We start from the raw sequence: 17,467 nt of genomic DNA on the forward strand, positions 1-17,467 counted from the left end.
CCAACCACTGTGCCATGCATGTCCTATGAGTTGCCAAATTCAGTTCTCCCAACATGGGAGGTATTACCTTTGCTGCTTACGAGTGAGAAGACGAGTTTCTGACAAGTGTTTAATAACTTTGGATGCTATTATAGTCTCCCTAGACATCTCTCTACGCTTCAGATTCTCCAAAGCCCTTTTATCCCCTTACTCCCTTTGCACCTGCTCAAATTATGGCAAACTTCCCAGGTTCCTACTGTGATGCTTTTAGTATCTCCTAGTGCTCACAAATAGAGTGGACACCCTCATGCTGAGAATAACAAATCTACACCCCTTTTCCTACTTACTCTATGTTACTCTGCTTATTCTTGTCCACTCCGTTTTCCTCTTCTTCCTCCTGAGGTATGATTTAGTAGAAAGTGAACGGAACCAGAAATAAGAATGGTTCTGCCTCTGCCAGCCTTGGGACTTTGGGCAGGTCCTTCCACCTCACACACTTTCGTGTGCTGAGTATGGTAATACACCTGCCCCATCTGTCTTCAAGTATAACTGTTCAGCACAAACAAGGAAAAGCTATGAGAGTGATCTGAAGAATATCTGATGCATGTGCATTTAATTCTTATTGCTCTATGTCTCTTCACAAATACACACATCAAACTTGTCATTGGTAGAGAGGGTTTGCTACAGTGAGAGAAAGTCCTGGCTCTTACCCAATGCCTGCATCTTGATGAGTCAGGAAAGAAAATATAAAGACAGTTGAACAGGAAGCAGCAGTGAAATCATGATTGTATTTCTTTTCCTTCTTGAGGGTTTCTATGGACTTTTTCTCCATTTCCTGCAAGGCAACAGCAGTAGAAGACATCTCCATCGTCCACCCCCCACTGTCAGAACTCTCTTCAATCCTGCCTTCTCTACACACTTTAAAAAAAAAAAGTCCATTATTATGCAGATACAATAGTCATTCTCCTTATTTACATGATTATCATGACATCACTGTGGACCAAACCCCCATGGCATGTCAAACACACAGCCAGCCATCCTGCACAGATGAGCGCTCATCACCCTGCAGCACTAAGTAACGTGGCTAGCTCCACTGTATGGGTTAGGCCCAGAGAAGGTAGGCAGCTCACCTGATGAAGGGAACAGCTCTGGTATCCTTCTTTTCAGCCCAGATGCAGGAAGTAGAGCAGTACTATCTTCACTTCCTGCCTAAATCTGCTAGCAAAGTGATCCTTATGTACTGGATCACTTAAAATCAGGGAAATCCTACCATTGACATCCTATGAATGTGCAGCTATAAAGACATACACCATAAATATTTCCTTGCAAAAGGGAAGACCATTCTAGATTAAAGGAGACACAACAACTAAATAATTCCAGGATCAGACAAATGACATTAATGGGAAAATTGACAAAATTAGCAAAACTCTGGTTAGGACCTAAAGTTAAATAATAGAATCAGATCAATGTGAATTTCCTGATTTTGATAACCATACTTGTTATAAAAACACATAGGGCAAGTTATTAATATAATATTAAATAAATTAAATAAATGTGAATTGTAACTATGTCTATTCATGTCTATTCACAGTATTAAATAAATGTGAATTGTAACTATGTCTATTCATGGATTCCTAAGCACACAGGAGGATCAAATAGGGCCAACATCCTTAGATCCTTAATACGAGAACAACCTCACAGGCTCACATAAGAAATTCTGCTTAGTGGTACAAGACTATAAACTCAGCTACAGAAGAAGCTAAGGAAGGAGGATTGAAAACTCAAAGCCAGCCTAGGCAATTTAATGAGAATATGTCTCAAAATTTAAAATAATAATTATAATGGACTGGGAACGTAGCTCAGTGATAAAGCAATCCCGGGTTCAATTCTCAGTACCAAAAACAAAACAAATCCAAGAAAGACAAAAATAAATAAAAATTCTAGGAACTCCACAAATGTGTCCCAATCTTTCCAAAATACAATGGTTCTACCCACATGTGGCAATAATGCGATATCCTCTTCACCTTCCGATAATAACTAATCATTTTTAAGTTTCCCCTTATGTGGTTAAGAAAATGCAGGCAAAAGCTCTGCAGCAATTCCACTTCCCATGAAAACACAGAAAACCACCTAAAAAGCACTGGGTACTGCTTCTCCCACCTTATCCCTTTTCTGGCCAATATGCTCTTGGCTGAGCAGTTGGCAGTTAGACATGTGTGTAACTACTTTGTCCCACCACATGTGGGTTTCAGAAAACACCTGAACATGAGGATGGGTGTGCTGACTCAAGGTTCCCATCACTGGCATAAAGCTTACACCCCAGCCAATGCTGAGAACTGCATGTTCCTACGGAAGATGCACATCGCCCTAAGCATCTGAATTCAATTTTAACAGATGATTGACATCCTTCCCCACCTACTAAATTGAGTAAATGACAAAACATACGTGATTAAGCTTCCAAATCTCCAAAGCTGGCTGGAGACAGGCCCTTAGAGAGCCAGCTGAGAGGCAGTAATGGCATTAAAGCCCTCTCTTCTCATGCAAAAAGATAAGTAAAAAGTTGAAAAGAAGTTATACAACTTCACTAAACTCTGTTCTCAAGAGTCTTCACTGGCATGTTCTTACTTAAGACTATATAGACCACCTTAGGATCCAAGAACATCAAATCTCTCATTACCCTTCACTACATGCCTCAGGTAAGAGAGAATTTCCATTTTACAGACAGAAAAATTAGCAGCACCAAAGAATCAAGAAGATCCCTAAACAACACTGTCTATAGGCAAAAGAACCCAGAAGGAACCAAATACTCTACAATAAGAAAACAAATATCCTTAATTTCTGCAATTCACACACACACACACACACACACACACACACACACACACACGCACAGTTTATAACACTAAATTACCAGAAAAGCAACAGTGGTATCTTATTTATTTATTTTTTCCTGAATTAAAACCTGGATGAAGACAAATCGCCCACCCTCATGGAATTACGTGGCTTCCAACCAATGCATTGCAGCCTGGCCAAACAATGTGACAGGCTTCTCGCTCTCCCTTGCAAAAGAACAGCACTGGTAGGTTCTGAAGAATTTTATGGAAGCAGTTGCAAGACTAGCCTATATGTTTTAAATATGAAAAACATTTGTGTTAAAAAAAAATCTCTCTTATTGTGGTCACCATAAGGGAGAAGAGCATGTTTCCTGACTGTCTAAGAACTTTACTAACAGAACCAGTTGTCATTTAAACAATAGTGCATGCACGAATTATTTGTTTCTATTTTAAAACAACAAACTGAAGTGACAAAAATCAAAACACCAGCATCAATAAGAAGCCTCTGAAGAACAAATCTACACCTTGGAAAGCAGAACAACCAGGAGTCACCGGAGCAAATAGGAAAGCAAGTAGCTGAAAAGACCTCACTAAAAAGAAAGAATGAAAGACACAAGTAACATGAAAGACCTTTGTACCAAATTTGAACAAAAGCAACTTAAACACTGTAAAAAAAACAAAAAAACAAAAAAAAACAGGGAACTGTGAAGACATCCTAGGATAAAAGTTTCCATTGCACTTGAGGATTAAATTAACATTTACTGTCTATGGCCAAGTCTGCACGAGAAGTTTCCAGGAAGGAACATCAAGTTTGCTGACCAACATCACAAGGTAAAGACAGGGAAGGAGGTGCTCACTATTAACAGGAATCCTAGGAGCAAAAGTCTGCTAGGCATTCAGGGATTCAAGTGAGTGGAAAACAGTTCCAAATGGCCTTTCCTCAGTTTATTAAAGAACATGTGAGCACTCAGCCAGCACTCACCTCTGGGCACATCTCAAGAAGAAGAAATGCACTCTGCTGATGATGGCAAGGAAGCAAACCTGCCAGCACTGTAATCCCAGCTCCTCAGGAGGCTGAGGCAGCAGGATCAAGAGTTCAAGGTCAGCCTGGGCAACTCAGAAAGACCCAGTCTCAATATTAAACTTTTTAAAATGGGATGGGGATGTAGTTCGGTGTTAGAGTGCCCCCAGGTGAACCCCCAGTTCTGAGCAAAAAATAAAATAAAATAGAGAAGTTATGGAGGGTGGAGAGAAGTTATGGAGGGATTCGTGGAGAGGACCTTGTGAGTGATCAGATGGAACAGGCAAGGTAGGGAAGAGGTATCACATAGAATCCCAGTGTCCTGAGGCTGGGGGAAGAAATACAATGCACAGGAAGCTTGGGAGAGATGGCCAACTGCTTGCATGTGAGGTGACTAAAAGGCTGGCCAACTGTGCATCACTAAGATGAAGGTCTTAGGCTAAAGCTCTGCAAAGGAAGCAGGCCTAGAAAACCACACTGGCTATGAGGAAACAGCTAACAGGATGAAAACAGGTGAAACTTCAGTGAAGAAGAAAGCAAAGCCGAATACCGAAACACTAGTCCTCTGCAGATGTGTACTGTGCAAGCCCATGGCTTCCAAACTGCTTTTATCCTCTCTGGCACAAAGTTTAGAAATCCCACCAAAGGACTCAGGGCCAGACTCCAACACACAGGGAATCTCTCCAGGCTCCACCCTCAGTCTGCAGTTAAGGAATCCTCAAACTCTGGTCAGGCACTTCTGGGTTCTAATCCACTGCCTCAGACAGAGGACTTCTCTGTGCTGCCTCAGTACATGCACCCCAGGATGGACTGTCTGCCCAGTTTCCCCTGTTCCTTCAGAGACAACAGGGGGACCGACATCTCCAAAGCAAAAACAATACAAACCACCAAGTTCTGCTGGCCCAGGAGAGGAGCTCAGATATCTACACATAGTGGGTCTGTCCTCGAAGTCTACTTTAAAATTTGTTTAAACAATACTAAAAGCATCACCTAGATGCATTTCCTACATTATGTTCTAGAAAAGGCAACCTATTAAGTTAACCTTCATTACTTATACCCTGGGCATAATGACATGCATTCTCTAAAGCACATTTCTTTGCCAATTTTATTTAGAGCACAGACAACTCAGATTCATATCAGCTTTGTTTATAACTTTAACAGGGGCCAGGGGAAGAACCTCCCTTTCTAAATTCTATGACTATGTAAATACTTTAAATTATAAATGTTTAATATTTAAAATCAAACTAAACCAAACCAGTGGTTAAATTTTGTTAGAGTTCATGCCAGAATGAACTTAATTACAAATAAATAAAGCTCTACATAAATGCAAATATCAATAAATATACTCATACATACATGCCATTTTAAAAATCTAAAAACTAGAATGGAAAATTTTTCAGATTGCCGTTAACGTAACTTAGTCAGCATAGGTAGACTACTAAAGAGATCACAGATCTTTTACGAGGAAAGAATTATGTCCCAGAAACATTCAAACAACCATGAAAAACAAGAGTTTGTCATTTTCCATTTAAAACTGTGTTTAAAATTGACGATTCCTCTTTTGCGGACCACAAAGAAAAGATATTCAAAGGTATTTTTACCTCCTCAGTATTCCAACCTCATCCACTCTGACCTTCTTTCAACAAAGATGATAAATGGAAAAATGAAATCATTTGAGTTTCTCACAGTTTCCACCCCGAACACATAACAGCAAACCCAGCTAACCAAAAGGCAAAGGCAGTGTGTCTAGGTGATCACTAATCAGGACTAAACAACATGTCCTGAGTATGTGGGAATCATTTTCTTGGGTAGGGTTCGGCTCCTGCAGGCAATGGGACAGTGGCACTTACCTTCTTGGCTCTTTGGGCTATGTCTGGCGTTCTGGTAAGCAGCTTCTCAATCAGGTACTCTCTGTTCTGCAAAACAAATGATCCCAACAGTTTAACACCAAACATGATACATATGAATTCACAGTGATTTCAAAATAGCAGATTGACTTGGGTTTTTAAGCATGTTACCTTGGCTTTCTGGAAGAATTTGCATTTTAAAAGTTCTGCTGCTGTGGGCCTGAAAGATCAATAATAAATTAGAGTTGAAACAATGATCACTTGATAAATACACTGCCTTGATGATACAACTTAACCTTACAGTATTTCTGGAAGACTAATTTTAGGACTAGCAAAACCAGAGACTAAATTAATCATGAGTTTCGGCACCAAATAAAATAGTGCCAGTTTTCCAGTTCTTTCTAAACACCTCTACTGCACAACACATAAACTCCTGTAAGTTAAAAGCTTGGGGCATGATCAATTTTTCATTCTTCATTCTTACACTTCACTAAGTGAATTCAGTGTTTCTAAAAGGTGACAGACTGACATGTCTGTAAGCTGAATTCCTATGTTTATTAAGAAACCCTACAAGCAGCAATCTGACCCTGTCAAAGAAACTATAGCCTACTGTGCTCTGTGATTGCCCAGGAGCAGCAGTTACTGAAAGGGCCCACAGATCCTGTGACCAAGCTCTGTCTGCCTGGTGAAAGAACCTGCTTCAAGTGTACATGTACCACTGTTCTCAGAGGAAGGTAAATGTGGTGGAGATTAATAAATTGCAACTTCAGCTGGGCGTGATGGTGCAGGCTTGTGATCCCAGGTATCTGGGAGGCTGAGGCAGAAGGATGGACAGCTTGAAACCAGCCTGGGAGACTCAATGATATACTGACTCAAAATAAAAATTAAAAATGACTGGGGATATAACTCAGTGGTAAAGCACTCCTGGGTTCAAACTCTAATACCATCAATCAATCAATCAATCAATCAATAAAGAAATACATGCAAATTGTGGTGTTATTCAACTTGTTTCTCCATCCTATATTTCCTTCAAACTGAAAGTTAGGTCTGAAGGGTCAATTAGGTTTCATGTAGCATCTGAATGCTGATATGATGCTAACAGTTTTTCATATTTTATAGCATTTCAGATTCAGATTTTAGACTTAAAATCAGGGATACATAACTGGTAAAGTCTGCAAATATTCCTAGATCCAAAATAACCTCAGAAATCTGCAACATTTCTGATACAAGCATTTTTGATCCCAGGTACTCCAGCTGGACTTTCTATACTTCTTGCTGCAACATCTCAGGCACAAGTACTGTGAGGCTATTTCACTGTTAGTGATGTTAACTTTAACCACTTGGTCCCCAGGCCCAAAGCTCTCCACTGTAAATGTAGGTTTTCCCTATTGCAATTAGCAAGTATTCCATTGGGTAATACTTTGGCACTGTATGAATATCATGTTCCTGAAAACCTTTCCCCTAATGGCTTTAGCAATATGGCTTTAAATAATTGTCTCATGCAAAGTGGCAGAAGACTAGCTTTTTACTTCTATCATTCATTCTATGTTTAACTGACATTCTTCCATAAAGAATTATTTCCTAGGCTGGGGTTGTGGCTCAGCGGTAGAGCGCTTGCCTAGCATGTGTGAAGCACTGGGTTCGATCCTCAACACCACATAAAAATAAAAATAAAGGTATTTTTTCTATCTACAACTAAAATTTTAAAAAAAATTATTTCCTTCACCAATAGCTCCTTCTAATAACTTGGAATTGTGAGCTGAGGGTATAGCTCAGTAGCAGAAAGCTTGTCTAGCATGCCCACAGCCCTGAGTTCAATCCCCAGCACAGAAAAAAATAAAAAAGTCACACAGAAAAAATTTACTAAATCTAGAGTATAGGACAGTTAGCCAGACATCTCCCCAAAGGGAAAGGGAAAGATATGAGGGAACTCTTCCAGATTGCAACAGACTTAACAAGATATAAAACCAAATGTAATACATGACCTTTGACTGAATCCTGCATTTGGAAAGAAAGAGACAAAGCTACAAAAGACACTTGAAAATGATTAGAGAAGTGTGAATGTGCTATATAGCAGTAATTTTAGGAAGCTTCTATTCATTTTCTTAGGTGCAAAAAAGTATTGTGGTTATGTAGGATACATTCATTTTTAAAGGCAAGTGAAGTATTAAGTCTGTTATTCACTTTGTTTTAAACAGTTGAGCAAATGTTGGCAGAAAACATGGGAAATGTTAATAATTGTTAAATTTAAATCCTAGTATAGAAATAAGCATTTCTCTATTTTTTCACATTTTCTGTATGCTCTAAATCCTGGGAACCTCAAAAACTGGGAGTTGCATAAGCATCATTGAATATCATTGGGCCTTCTTTCAGGCAGTGATTACTAAAAGTACAAGGAGTATTACACTGGGGCTGGGCATGCAAATTTAGAAGATTCCTAGTACTTGAAATGATTAGAAACCATGCTTCAGAAACTGGAAGCTCTTCTAAAGTGTTCCTAGGGACCAAACCCAAGCATGAAAAAGAATTAGGAGACATCATTGAACACATCGGTGCCACAAACAGGGGCCATAAGTGTATTTCTGGGCAGTGAAATTTTCTACTTAAACCGTTATTACTTTTTCTTTCCTCAATTTTCAAGTGGAACACTGGCTACAGTTACCTGATAAAGGACCTTAAGTCTCCATATCCACCACAATAAATAGCTAGCAAATTGCTAATTGCTTTGAGTAAATAAAGGCCTAAACAACAGGTGGGCAATATTCCTTGGTAAACTCATTATATTTATGAATCTGCACCTTGGTTAAAAAGCACAGAACTTAAGAAAGAATCTAGCCATTTTTAATGATGTAACTTTGCTTATTATTTTAATGCCTACTCATCCTGATCATCAGCAATATTTCTAGCTTTTTACTTCTATCATTCATTCTATGTTTAACTGTCATTACACAGGGGCTGAGAAGGATTTTGTGGCCCATGTGACACCTCACAACATGAAACAAAAATTTAAAAACCAAGAAGGTGGCTGGGTCTGGTGGTGTGCCCCTCTAATCCCAGAACTCAGGAGGCTGAGGCAAGAGGATCATGAAAGCCCAAGAGTTGAAACCAGCCTGGGCAATGTGGCAAGTGCTGTCTCAAAAAGAAAGAAAGAAAGAAAGAAAGAAGGAGGAAGGAAGGGAAGAGAGAGAGAAGGAAGGAGGGAGGGAAAAGAACACTATACATAACTTAGATTTTCTCTAAAAAATAAAAGCAACTCTAAGATCAAGATGATTAAGAAAGTCAGGGCCTCTATTTTGTTTGAAACCCTCATGGTCTCATCTCTGGCCAACAGGTAAAACAGCCTCCTAGTTCATCTCTCTGCCACCTCTTGCTCCTCATTCACTGCATCATCACAATGCTGCTCATATTAGTATCTAAGAGGGGAGAAAAAAAAAACTGACCCTTTCTTATTCATCCTCAGAGATTTCCGTGGCCTGAGATAAAGGCAAGTTTTCTAGGTCTGGATTCCTCCATCATCTCCCTCATGCCCACGTACTCTCTCCTTCAGCTACAGTGACGTTCTCACCCATCTCTTGATCTTTCATGACAGGGAGCACAGTGATTTTCCTGCTTCAAATTTTTCCATAACCAACTGGCACACCTTGCTCATCAGTCAAGAAACAATTGAGATGTCATCATTTTCAAAGGCACCTCTCCCAGCTCCTGGAGATAGAATGCACAGCTCCGACCCCATGCTCACCATGCTCACCCCGCACTACACACACTCCCACTCTCCATTCATCTGGATCTATGGCCCCACCTCCACTTCACTGGCTCAGGAGCCCTGCCAAATCAGGAACTACACAGGATTTATTTTTATATTCCCAGTGCCTAGCACAGAACAGAAAACTGCGGTAGCTCGATTTCATATTATCATCATCTATGAGGTGAAAGTGACTTTGCTAGACATGTGGACCCAGTACTGTAATTCCTGCAGATAGATTTAGTCAGGACCCAAATCTAAGAATCTGTTCAGTACAGTGGAGATTGTGAGAAAATGCAATAAAAAGGAGACTTGTGCTAGTGGAAAAGAAAAAAAAAATTAGGGACAGGAAAGAGAGATACTTAGCAGAGAGAGAGGTGCTGAGCTGGGGAGTCAAAATGCCTCCCTTACCCTCTCACCTCTATGCCTCCCATTCTCCTTGTGCACAGGAAAGGTCAAGTCTAGCACCAAAGTAGAGAGGAGGCTGGGAAATGCCAGGCATACCTTCAGCTCCAGGACTGGGAAAAGGCTTTCCCTTCCCCTGCAAGGTCATTTCTATGGTAACCAAAACTGTAAAGGGGAAAAGCACAAAAGAAAACCCCTTCCTCTGCACTTCTCTCCACCTCTGGCCTTCATCAGTAAACATAAAAATATGATGATGTAAGAAATTGAAAATAGTTCAAAAAACCCACAATCTCCCCCCACCCCCAGGCACAAATGGTAAGCTATAGATCATTCCAAATCTATACAGAGAGTAACTAAATAAAACGTCACTGTTTCCTTGTCCTGCTCAAGTGAGCTGAAGTGTTTGTAGCTGTGGGGTACAATCCTACGTGTCTCAAACCAGCTACCTGAGGAAGTAGGGGGGAAAGAAGCAGGAAGAAATGGAAAGTGACAGAGGGAAGAGAGTGGCAGAAGGTGCTAGGAAAACAGAGGTGCCTGCTGCTGCTTAGATCTCAGGGTTTGTTTTGGGTTCTTTGTTGTGGCTTTTAGCCTCTCACATTCGTTTAGTTTTAGGCCATAGAAACTGTTGATGTGGAGTCATAAGTCTCCTGCCTTTCAGCTGAGTTCTTCGGGAGAAAGAATTCTGCACAGTCATGTCTTCTATGGTCACTAACATAATATAAATCCAGACACTGTTTTATAAGAAATGCTAAAATGCTACCAGCAACCAATATAATGGTCCAGGCTTTCAATGATGTTTCCATTTTAAATCTTTAAAAAAAAAAAAACAATGCAGTAGTCTTCAAGTACTAATATTCTCAGAAGAAAAGCTCTTAGAGGATCCAGTTAATACATATGGATGAACTAAAGTCCACTGAGACTTAAAATAATTCTCAAAGGATTCAGAATGAATATGCTATAGTATAAATCGTTCTAACAACTTGCATTAATAAGTTTTAACAGCCCACTGATCTCATGCAGAGCTGCTCTTCTTACCCCATCCCCCTGCCAAGAAATAGTCAAGTTTTTATTCATTTCTAAAAGATTAATCTGTGTGACATCCACCCCCTTGTTGCTCAAAGAAAACGTTGGTTCTTTTTATAGTTTGTCACCCATACAAAGCATGTAATCTATAAGATCATGGCTCATTTTTTAAAGAACTAGCAAGATGTTCTGCTACAAAAATATAAGTAACTCTGTGTCTATGCTAATGCATGGACCTCCAGGAGGCATAGAGCTCCAACACCCCAGCTCTCTCTCAGAAGGCAACCCCCATGAGCTCTCAAGGTTGACAAAAAGCTCAGCCCTCTACAGCAAGCCTGAGAGCTCCTACACAGGAGTCAATGAGTCCTGATTACTGTTTCCCTGTGATCCTTTTTTCCTCATTGCTCAAAAGTTCTTAGCAATATCAGAGCTTTAGTACCAGTCAACTACTTTCAGACTACAAGTAGATGATCTACATGAAGGAAATAGAAATAAAATTTACCCCAAAGTTTCCATCAACTCTTCAAACCACTTGAATCTGGTTCTGTTTCTGAAATTCTTTTCAAAGGGCCCAAATCACCCCCCAAAATTTCAAACACCCAAATATCTCCAGGAGTTCAAGAAAGAGCACCAAGTACTTATGACAGACCTGGCACTGTGCACATAAAGATGAATAGCACAGGTCCTTCTTCACAATTCATGGAAAGATTGGGTGTGTAAATCAACATGTACACAGTGTAATTGTGTGTACATGCTACAAAGAGCCATATCATGAGCATGCTGTAATTATTGCATAAGGTTACAGCAGTTCCACTTGGTCAGGAATAAAAAAAAGGCAAATAATGAACAGCAATCTCAATTTCCTGAGCATTTAAGGACTCCTCAGGCACTGTACCACCTCTGTCTGCTTTACATACCTGATTTTATTCCATCCTCCAGCAAGCCTGTGAAGTCAATAGTATAGGCCCACTGTATTGACAAGAAACTAAGGAAGAGAAGGCTATTGCAGAGTTGGCAATGCAACCCAGATGTACCCCACTTGAAGATGTGGCATTCAAACTGAGTATAAAAAGAGGATGGAGAAGGGACAGAGGGAGGGCAAGAGTTCTCGAATGGCAATGTGCAAAGGCTCAGGGGACTAAAAATATTCTGGAATATTCACAATTTCAGAATTGCATCACTCAGTTAAATCCTTATCAATCTGGTAAGAAGCACATATTTTATTTTAAAATACCCTATGTAAAAATAATACAATATCACTTTTTTCCATTGTCACTTTTACGAATCTTTTGTGTGTGTGTGTGTGTGTGTGTGTGTGTTTTCTAACTCACATACATTCTCCAATCCGTGTCTTTCCAATAAAGTAAAGAGCATCTCAGGAAGTGGATGTACCACTAGTAGAGACTTTAATGGTTGGTTCTGGTGAACAACTAAACAATCTTGAGGGCAGATGAGGTTACAGAGAAAATGAATAAGCAATTAACACTTTGTCCATCAATAATGTTCTCAGGTAGTCTAAGGGAAAGATTTCATAAGAATGTGAATACATAGCATATGGCTCTTTTTTAAAGGATTTCATTTATTTATTTATTCATTATTTATTTATAACATAGAACTTAATATTTCAGCTCATATAACATATGGAAACCTGGAAAAACTTTCAAGATTACTAAGAAATAAAAGTGGTCCGTCAAATACATTGCATGTCAATCTAATTTGTTTTGACCAAATTAAAAATTTCCTAAAGAAATATACTGCTCTATCATTAAGTACACTGGCAATTCCACCCCACAGAGCCATGTGCTTACCAGACATTCTGCATCACAGCCACTAGGTGGGATCTCAACTAGTTCAAAACTCTCAAAGACCATCAGGAGCGATGCAGAACAAATGGAAAAACAAGCAGTCCTCTCACTGAGCTAGGAAAAATCAAACTCTGTCTTCTTGGTGATGTCAAAGTTTTGGCAAACACAAGGGAAGACAAGCAAATGCTGAGGGACCAAACTACAATCTAGGGGCATTTCTACCCCAAAGGAGCAAAGAAATAAATCAAGAAACACTGAGGAAATGAGTCCTATGCAACAAACATAAAAGGACAACTGAAATGTTTGAACAGTTTTGAAACATCTTATAGCATTATTTACAATAAATAAATTCAAGATGTTGGGCTGTTTAGTCTTCTTGACTATTTGCTCTTCTGAAACATCCTGCAAAATGTGTTTAATCCAGAGAAGGGCAGCTTGGCTCAAACAGGAATTTACTGTGTGATGTTAAAGGCTTAACAAGTTCCATAAAGATTAAGGCAGAGAATAAAGGAATCCCTTGTAGTAGGAGGGTCCATCTCTATGAAAGAAAGTTTCAGAAGAGAAATCAAATTACTATGTTTTAAAATATAAGTATAAAATTGGATCCTCGAGTGGGATAGGGTAGACCGCAGGTGGATAGCATCCTTTCCAGGTCTGAGATGATGATGCCACACACAACCAGGTCTGTACAAAGGGATCTTCCCAGGCAAGGCATTCGTGTGGTACACATCATTAACATTCTGCTCTAGGGAAAAGAACACTGAGCTCCAGGATCACTACCCAGGTTATTTCAAAGTAACAGAATGTAAGAAGGAAGAAATGAATTCAACAGACAGACAACCTAGATTGCAGGGCAATAACACAGGAATAAAGAGGAAACACTAAAGTTAATTCAAAGCCATTTGCTTCTGTTTATAGGATTAATATTTCTAGGTAAATATCTCCTTAATCTTCTTTACTGATAATCTTTTAAACAGCACAAACAACTTGTTCTACAACTAAAAAGGAAGCTCATGCAAAATTCAATAGTTCTGCCTGGTTTAGACTGGTGCTAGCCGGATATTCAAATCCTGAGAGGTCAGCTCAACCTACAGTGCAGAATATTGGCTCAGCTTCTGAATGAGGCACTGCCAATTTCTTTTGATTTCGGTTTTACTTCATTTCCTTTGATGACAGAGCCCACACCTAACAAGTACAATGAATCTTATTAACAAAAATTTTCCTCTGCCTCCCAGTTGTCAACACTTTCCTTTTTTCCCCCTTGGACAGACACTGTCTCCCACTAACAGGATAGAAATCCGGGGGCCAGAGCAGGGTTCCCTTGAGACTAGAAGTACCTTCCCAGTGTCCTCACACAGCCTCACCCCATCCACAAACAAAGCTTTGTCAGGATTCAAACCAGGTCATTAACTCCTCCACGAAGTTTGACATACCTTTTGGAAGGATCTTTTTGAAGACACAGTGAAAGTAATTTTCTAAAGGACTTGCCATACTTTTTCATCATTTCTTTATCTTCTACTCCGGTTTCTAAAGTGGGTGGATCATTTTGCAAAGTCAACATTAACACCTGCAGCAGAAACAAGCATGAAGACAGAACCTCAGTATAGCAATTGCTACAGTGGAATTTGTTATTTTTTACAAAAGCATCAAAGACCCTGGTGACTCAAAATGGAGTAGGGAGGAAGAGCATGAGAAGAAGATTACCACTAAATAGGGAAGAGAGGAGGGAGGAGAAGGGGAATTGCAAGGAAGATGGAAGGAGACCCTCATTGATATACAGAATACATGTATGACTATGTGAGGGAAAAAAAAAAAAAGAAGTGTGTCACATTAGATTGGGTAGAGAGAAGTGATGGGAGAAGAAGTGAGGGGATGGGGGAAGGACAGCAGAATAAAATAGACATTATTACTGCTGTATGTATATACGTGACTGTATAATTTTCTCAGAAAAATGAGAAATTATACCCCATCTGATTCAAATGTATAATATGTCAAGATCATGGTACTGTCATGTGTAACTAATTAAAACAAATTTTTTAAAAAGCATCAAAAATCCTCCTTCATTAGGTACAAACATGCTTTTCCAAGAGTTTTAACTTTCCAAAAATTGTTAAAAGCTTTCATTTCCCTCTGCCAATCTGTTCATGTACCCTTTAACCTTTTTGTTGCTCCACTGACAGAACTTACAAAATGTGCTGTATGTGTTAAAAATGATCTTCCAAAAGCAACCAGGACAGGGCTTTCTGGGAACTGGCTCTCCCAGGGCCTCAAGAAGCACGTAGCTCCAGCCCTGTCTGGTTGAGAAAGAGAGTGGTGGAGGGGAGAGAAAGGCACATTCATGTGTGCAAGCCATTCACACATGGAACCCACCCATCGGCAGGGCTCCTGTAACATATTACCAAACCTAAAAATAAAATCACAACATCCCAGGAGGTAACATGATTTCCTTTTGGAAAAAAAAGGAGAGAGAGAGAGAAAAAAAAAAAATTGCTAAAAAGGCTTGGCAAAATTGAGAAAACACGATACTGAAAGATAGCGAGAATATAATTGAGTTATGAAAAACCATAATAAGTCTAAAAGGCCATGCTGCATTGGGGGCGCAGGGGTGGGGGGGCAGAGAGATGGACAGAACAAAATGAAATACAACTTCTAATCACAAAGGTAAAAATTCCACTCTTTTGCACTAACTTTAAAATTATTTACTTTCAAAAAGTAGAATGTGTAAAAAACTACTGACCTACAAAATGAGTAAACCTCATTAATGCATAAATCAGTCCTAATTTATGCAAATGCTATACATGTCAAGACTCTTTTTCAAACACTTTCAGATGTGTGAATAGATGAAGGATGAAAGTGACAGTTTATTGTTTGTGGAGGATAATAGCCAAAAGCAGAATGGAGGGGACTGCAGATTCTGAAGAATCGTCCTAATGGACTTCAGGCTGGGATGGCAAATGCCCTTTGGATTCAGATGGGAAGTGCCAAGTAAAGAGAAAAAAAAAAGAAGAAAAGAAGAAGAAAAACTGGATGAAAGAAAAAGTCCTCAGAGTGACTTCAGTACTTTATCTCCAAAAGGGTCACTTTTATTATTCATACTTGGACTTTAAATGTTCTGCTAAGAATCAGGTATGGACAGACAGAACAGACAGACAGACAGACAGACACACACACACACACACACACACACACACACACACACACATACACACACACTAAAATCTTAACCATGTTAAAAATATAAAAAGAAATATATACAGGAGGAGTGGTAGAGAGCACATGCTTAGCATTCACAAAGCTATAGGTTCAATCTTCTGCACCAAACAATAAAAAACAAAGAAAGTAACTACACTAAAACCTTAATATAGATTTTCTGTGATTGATGAAATTATGGATGGTTATTTTTCTTCTTTGTTCTTATTTGTACTTTCAAATTTTCTAAAATAATAAATTATTACTTTTTGGAGGGAAGAAGGGTCCTGTAGCTCAGTCCTAGGGCCTTGCACTTGCTAAGCACGTGCTCTGTCACTCAGCTACACCCCTGCCCCTACTTCTTTTTAATCAGTAAAGCTATTTAACTTGTTTATCCTTGGTTTTAATGTTTTTAATTCTCCTAATTTTTTCCCAATAAACATGAAATATCCACAGACCATATTCTTTTTACTATATCTTCATAATTTCCATTAAACTATTTCAGCCTCAAAACTAAACCCAGTTGAGGAAATTAACCCTTATGCTACCAATTAAGAACTAAGAAAAATAATGACTATGGTCTGATAAAAGAACAACAGAATCCTGAAAATAGCATCCAAAGTACATGTTGCTTTGTGAAAGCATTCTGATTCGATTACATTAAAGGAGCCATTGTTACCCCTGCCTTTACACGATAAAGGCAGGGGTAACAATGGTGCAGATCGTGGAAAAAAAAATCTTAAAATCTGGGAAATCCATCTGCAAAGATGACATCACCATAATCTACTCTTAGACTTTCTTTGAGGACCTGGGATTATGCTGCACTCAAAAGATTAATGACCAGCATTTGTCATAGCTATAGACCTCTATGAACCAATCTGATCACATTCTTTCCTCAAGTCTGTGCTAGCAATGCAAATCAAATTTCAAAGCTGGGAATTGTACTACTTTTGTCCACTCTGTCCACTGAGAAAATCAAACAACATTCAACTTGACTACACCCCTCCCATTCATTCTCCTAAGGTCTGAGAGAAAAATAAATTCATTCAAGAGCATTAGAGAATAGATGCCATTCAATCACATTTCAAATCCAATATATTATTTCCAATAGTAATTACTTTCATGGGAGGGTATTTGTGATAAGGCGCTGCTCCTGTTGCTAATTCAATGGCTGTTATTCCAAAACTCCACATGTCAGCCTTGAAGTCATAGCCTCTCACCTAAAAGAAAAAAGACAGAAAACAAAAAACAATATGATGGAGCAGGCATGTTACACATCACAAATTCCACATTTTTGTCTGAAATCCAGAGTTGTTTATGCATAACTTCCACATCAGTTTGCTAAGGTCTAGCAGTTAGAAATTGAATCAATGTACATGATGCATTCTACTAAAATGACTGATGTGAGTGAAATGCTAGTGTGTTAATGATATTACTAACTGCTCTGTATCAACCAAGATAACCTCTATTTTTTTTTTTACCTGTTCCATGACTTCAGGTGCCATCCAACATGGGGTGCCAACAAATGTTTTTCTTACTTTATTCCTTGTAACATCACCCCCTGTTGCTAAGAATGCACTTACCCCAAAATCTGAAAGGAAAAAAAAAATCAACATTATTTT

General features: G+C 39.1%; 1 protein-coding gene across 4 annotated transcripts in view; it reads right to left on the reverse strand.

Annotated features, from left to right (window-relative positions):
• The window catches only part of Stk39 (serine/threonine kinase 39), a 268,613-nt gene that overhangs the window by 150,137 nt on the left and 101,009 nt on the right, over nucleotides 1-17,467 (reverse strand). For all 4 annotated transcript variants that reach the window (XM_078017532.1, XM_078017531.1, XM_005315694.4 and 1 more), the window contains exons 6-10: nucleotides 17,327-17,436; nucleotides 16,964-17,065; nucleotides 14,090-14,223; nucleotides 5,853-5,901; nucleotides 5,685-5,750 (exon numbers count right to left, since the gene is read on the reverse strand). In XM_078017532.1, the coding sequence (XP_077873658.1) occupies nucleotides 5,685-5,750; nucleotides 5,853-5,901; nucleotides 14,090-14,223; nucleotides 16,964-17,065; nucleotides 17,327-17,436 (461 nt within the window). The remainder of the gene's footprint in view (nucleotides 1-5,684; nucleotides 5,751-5,852; nucleotides 5,902-14,089; nucleotides 14,224-16,963; nucleotides 17,066-17,326; nucleotides 17,437-17,467) is intronic.

This window comes from Ictidomys tridecemlineatus, chromosome 7, assembly GCF_052094955.1.
Source record: "Ictidomys tridecemlineatus isolate mIctTri1 chromosome 7, mIctTri1.hap1, whole genome shotgun sequence".
Classification (NCBI taxonomy): domain Eukaryota; kingdom Metazoa; phylum Chordata; class Mammalia; order Rodentia; family Sciuridae; genus Ictidomys; species Ictidomys tridecemlineatus.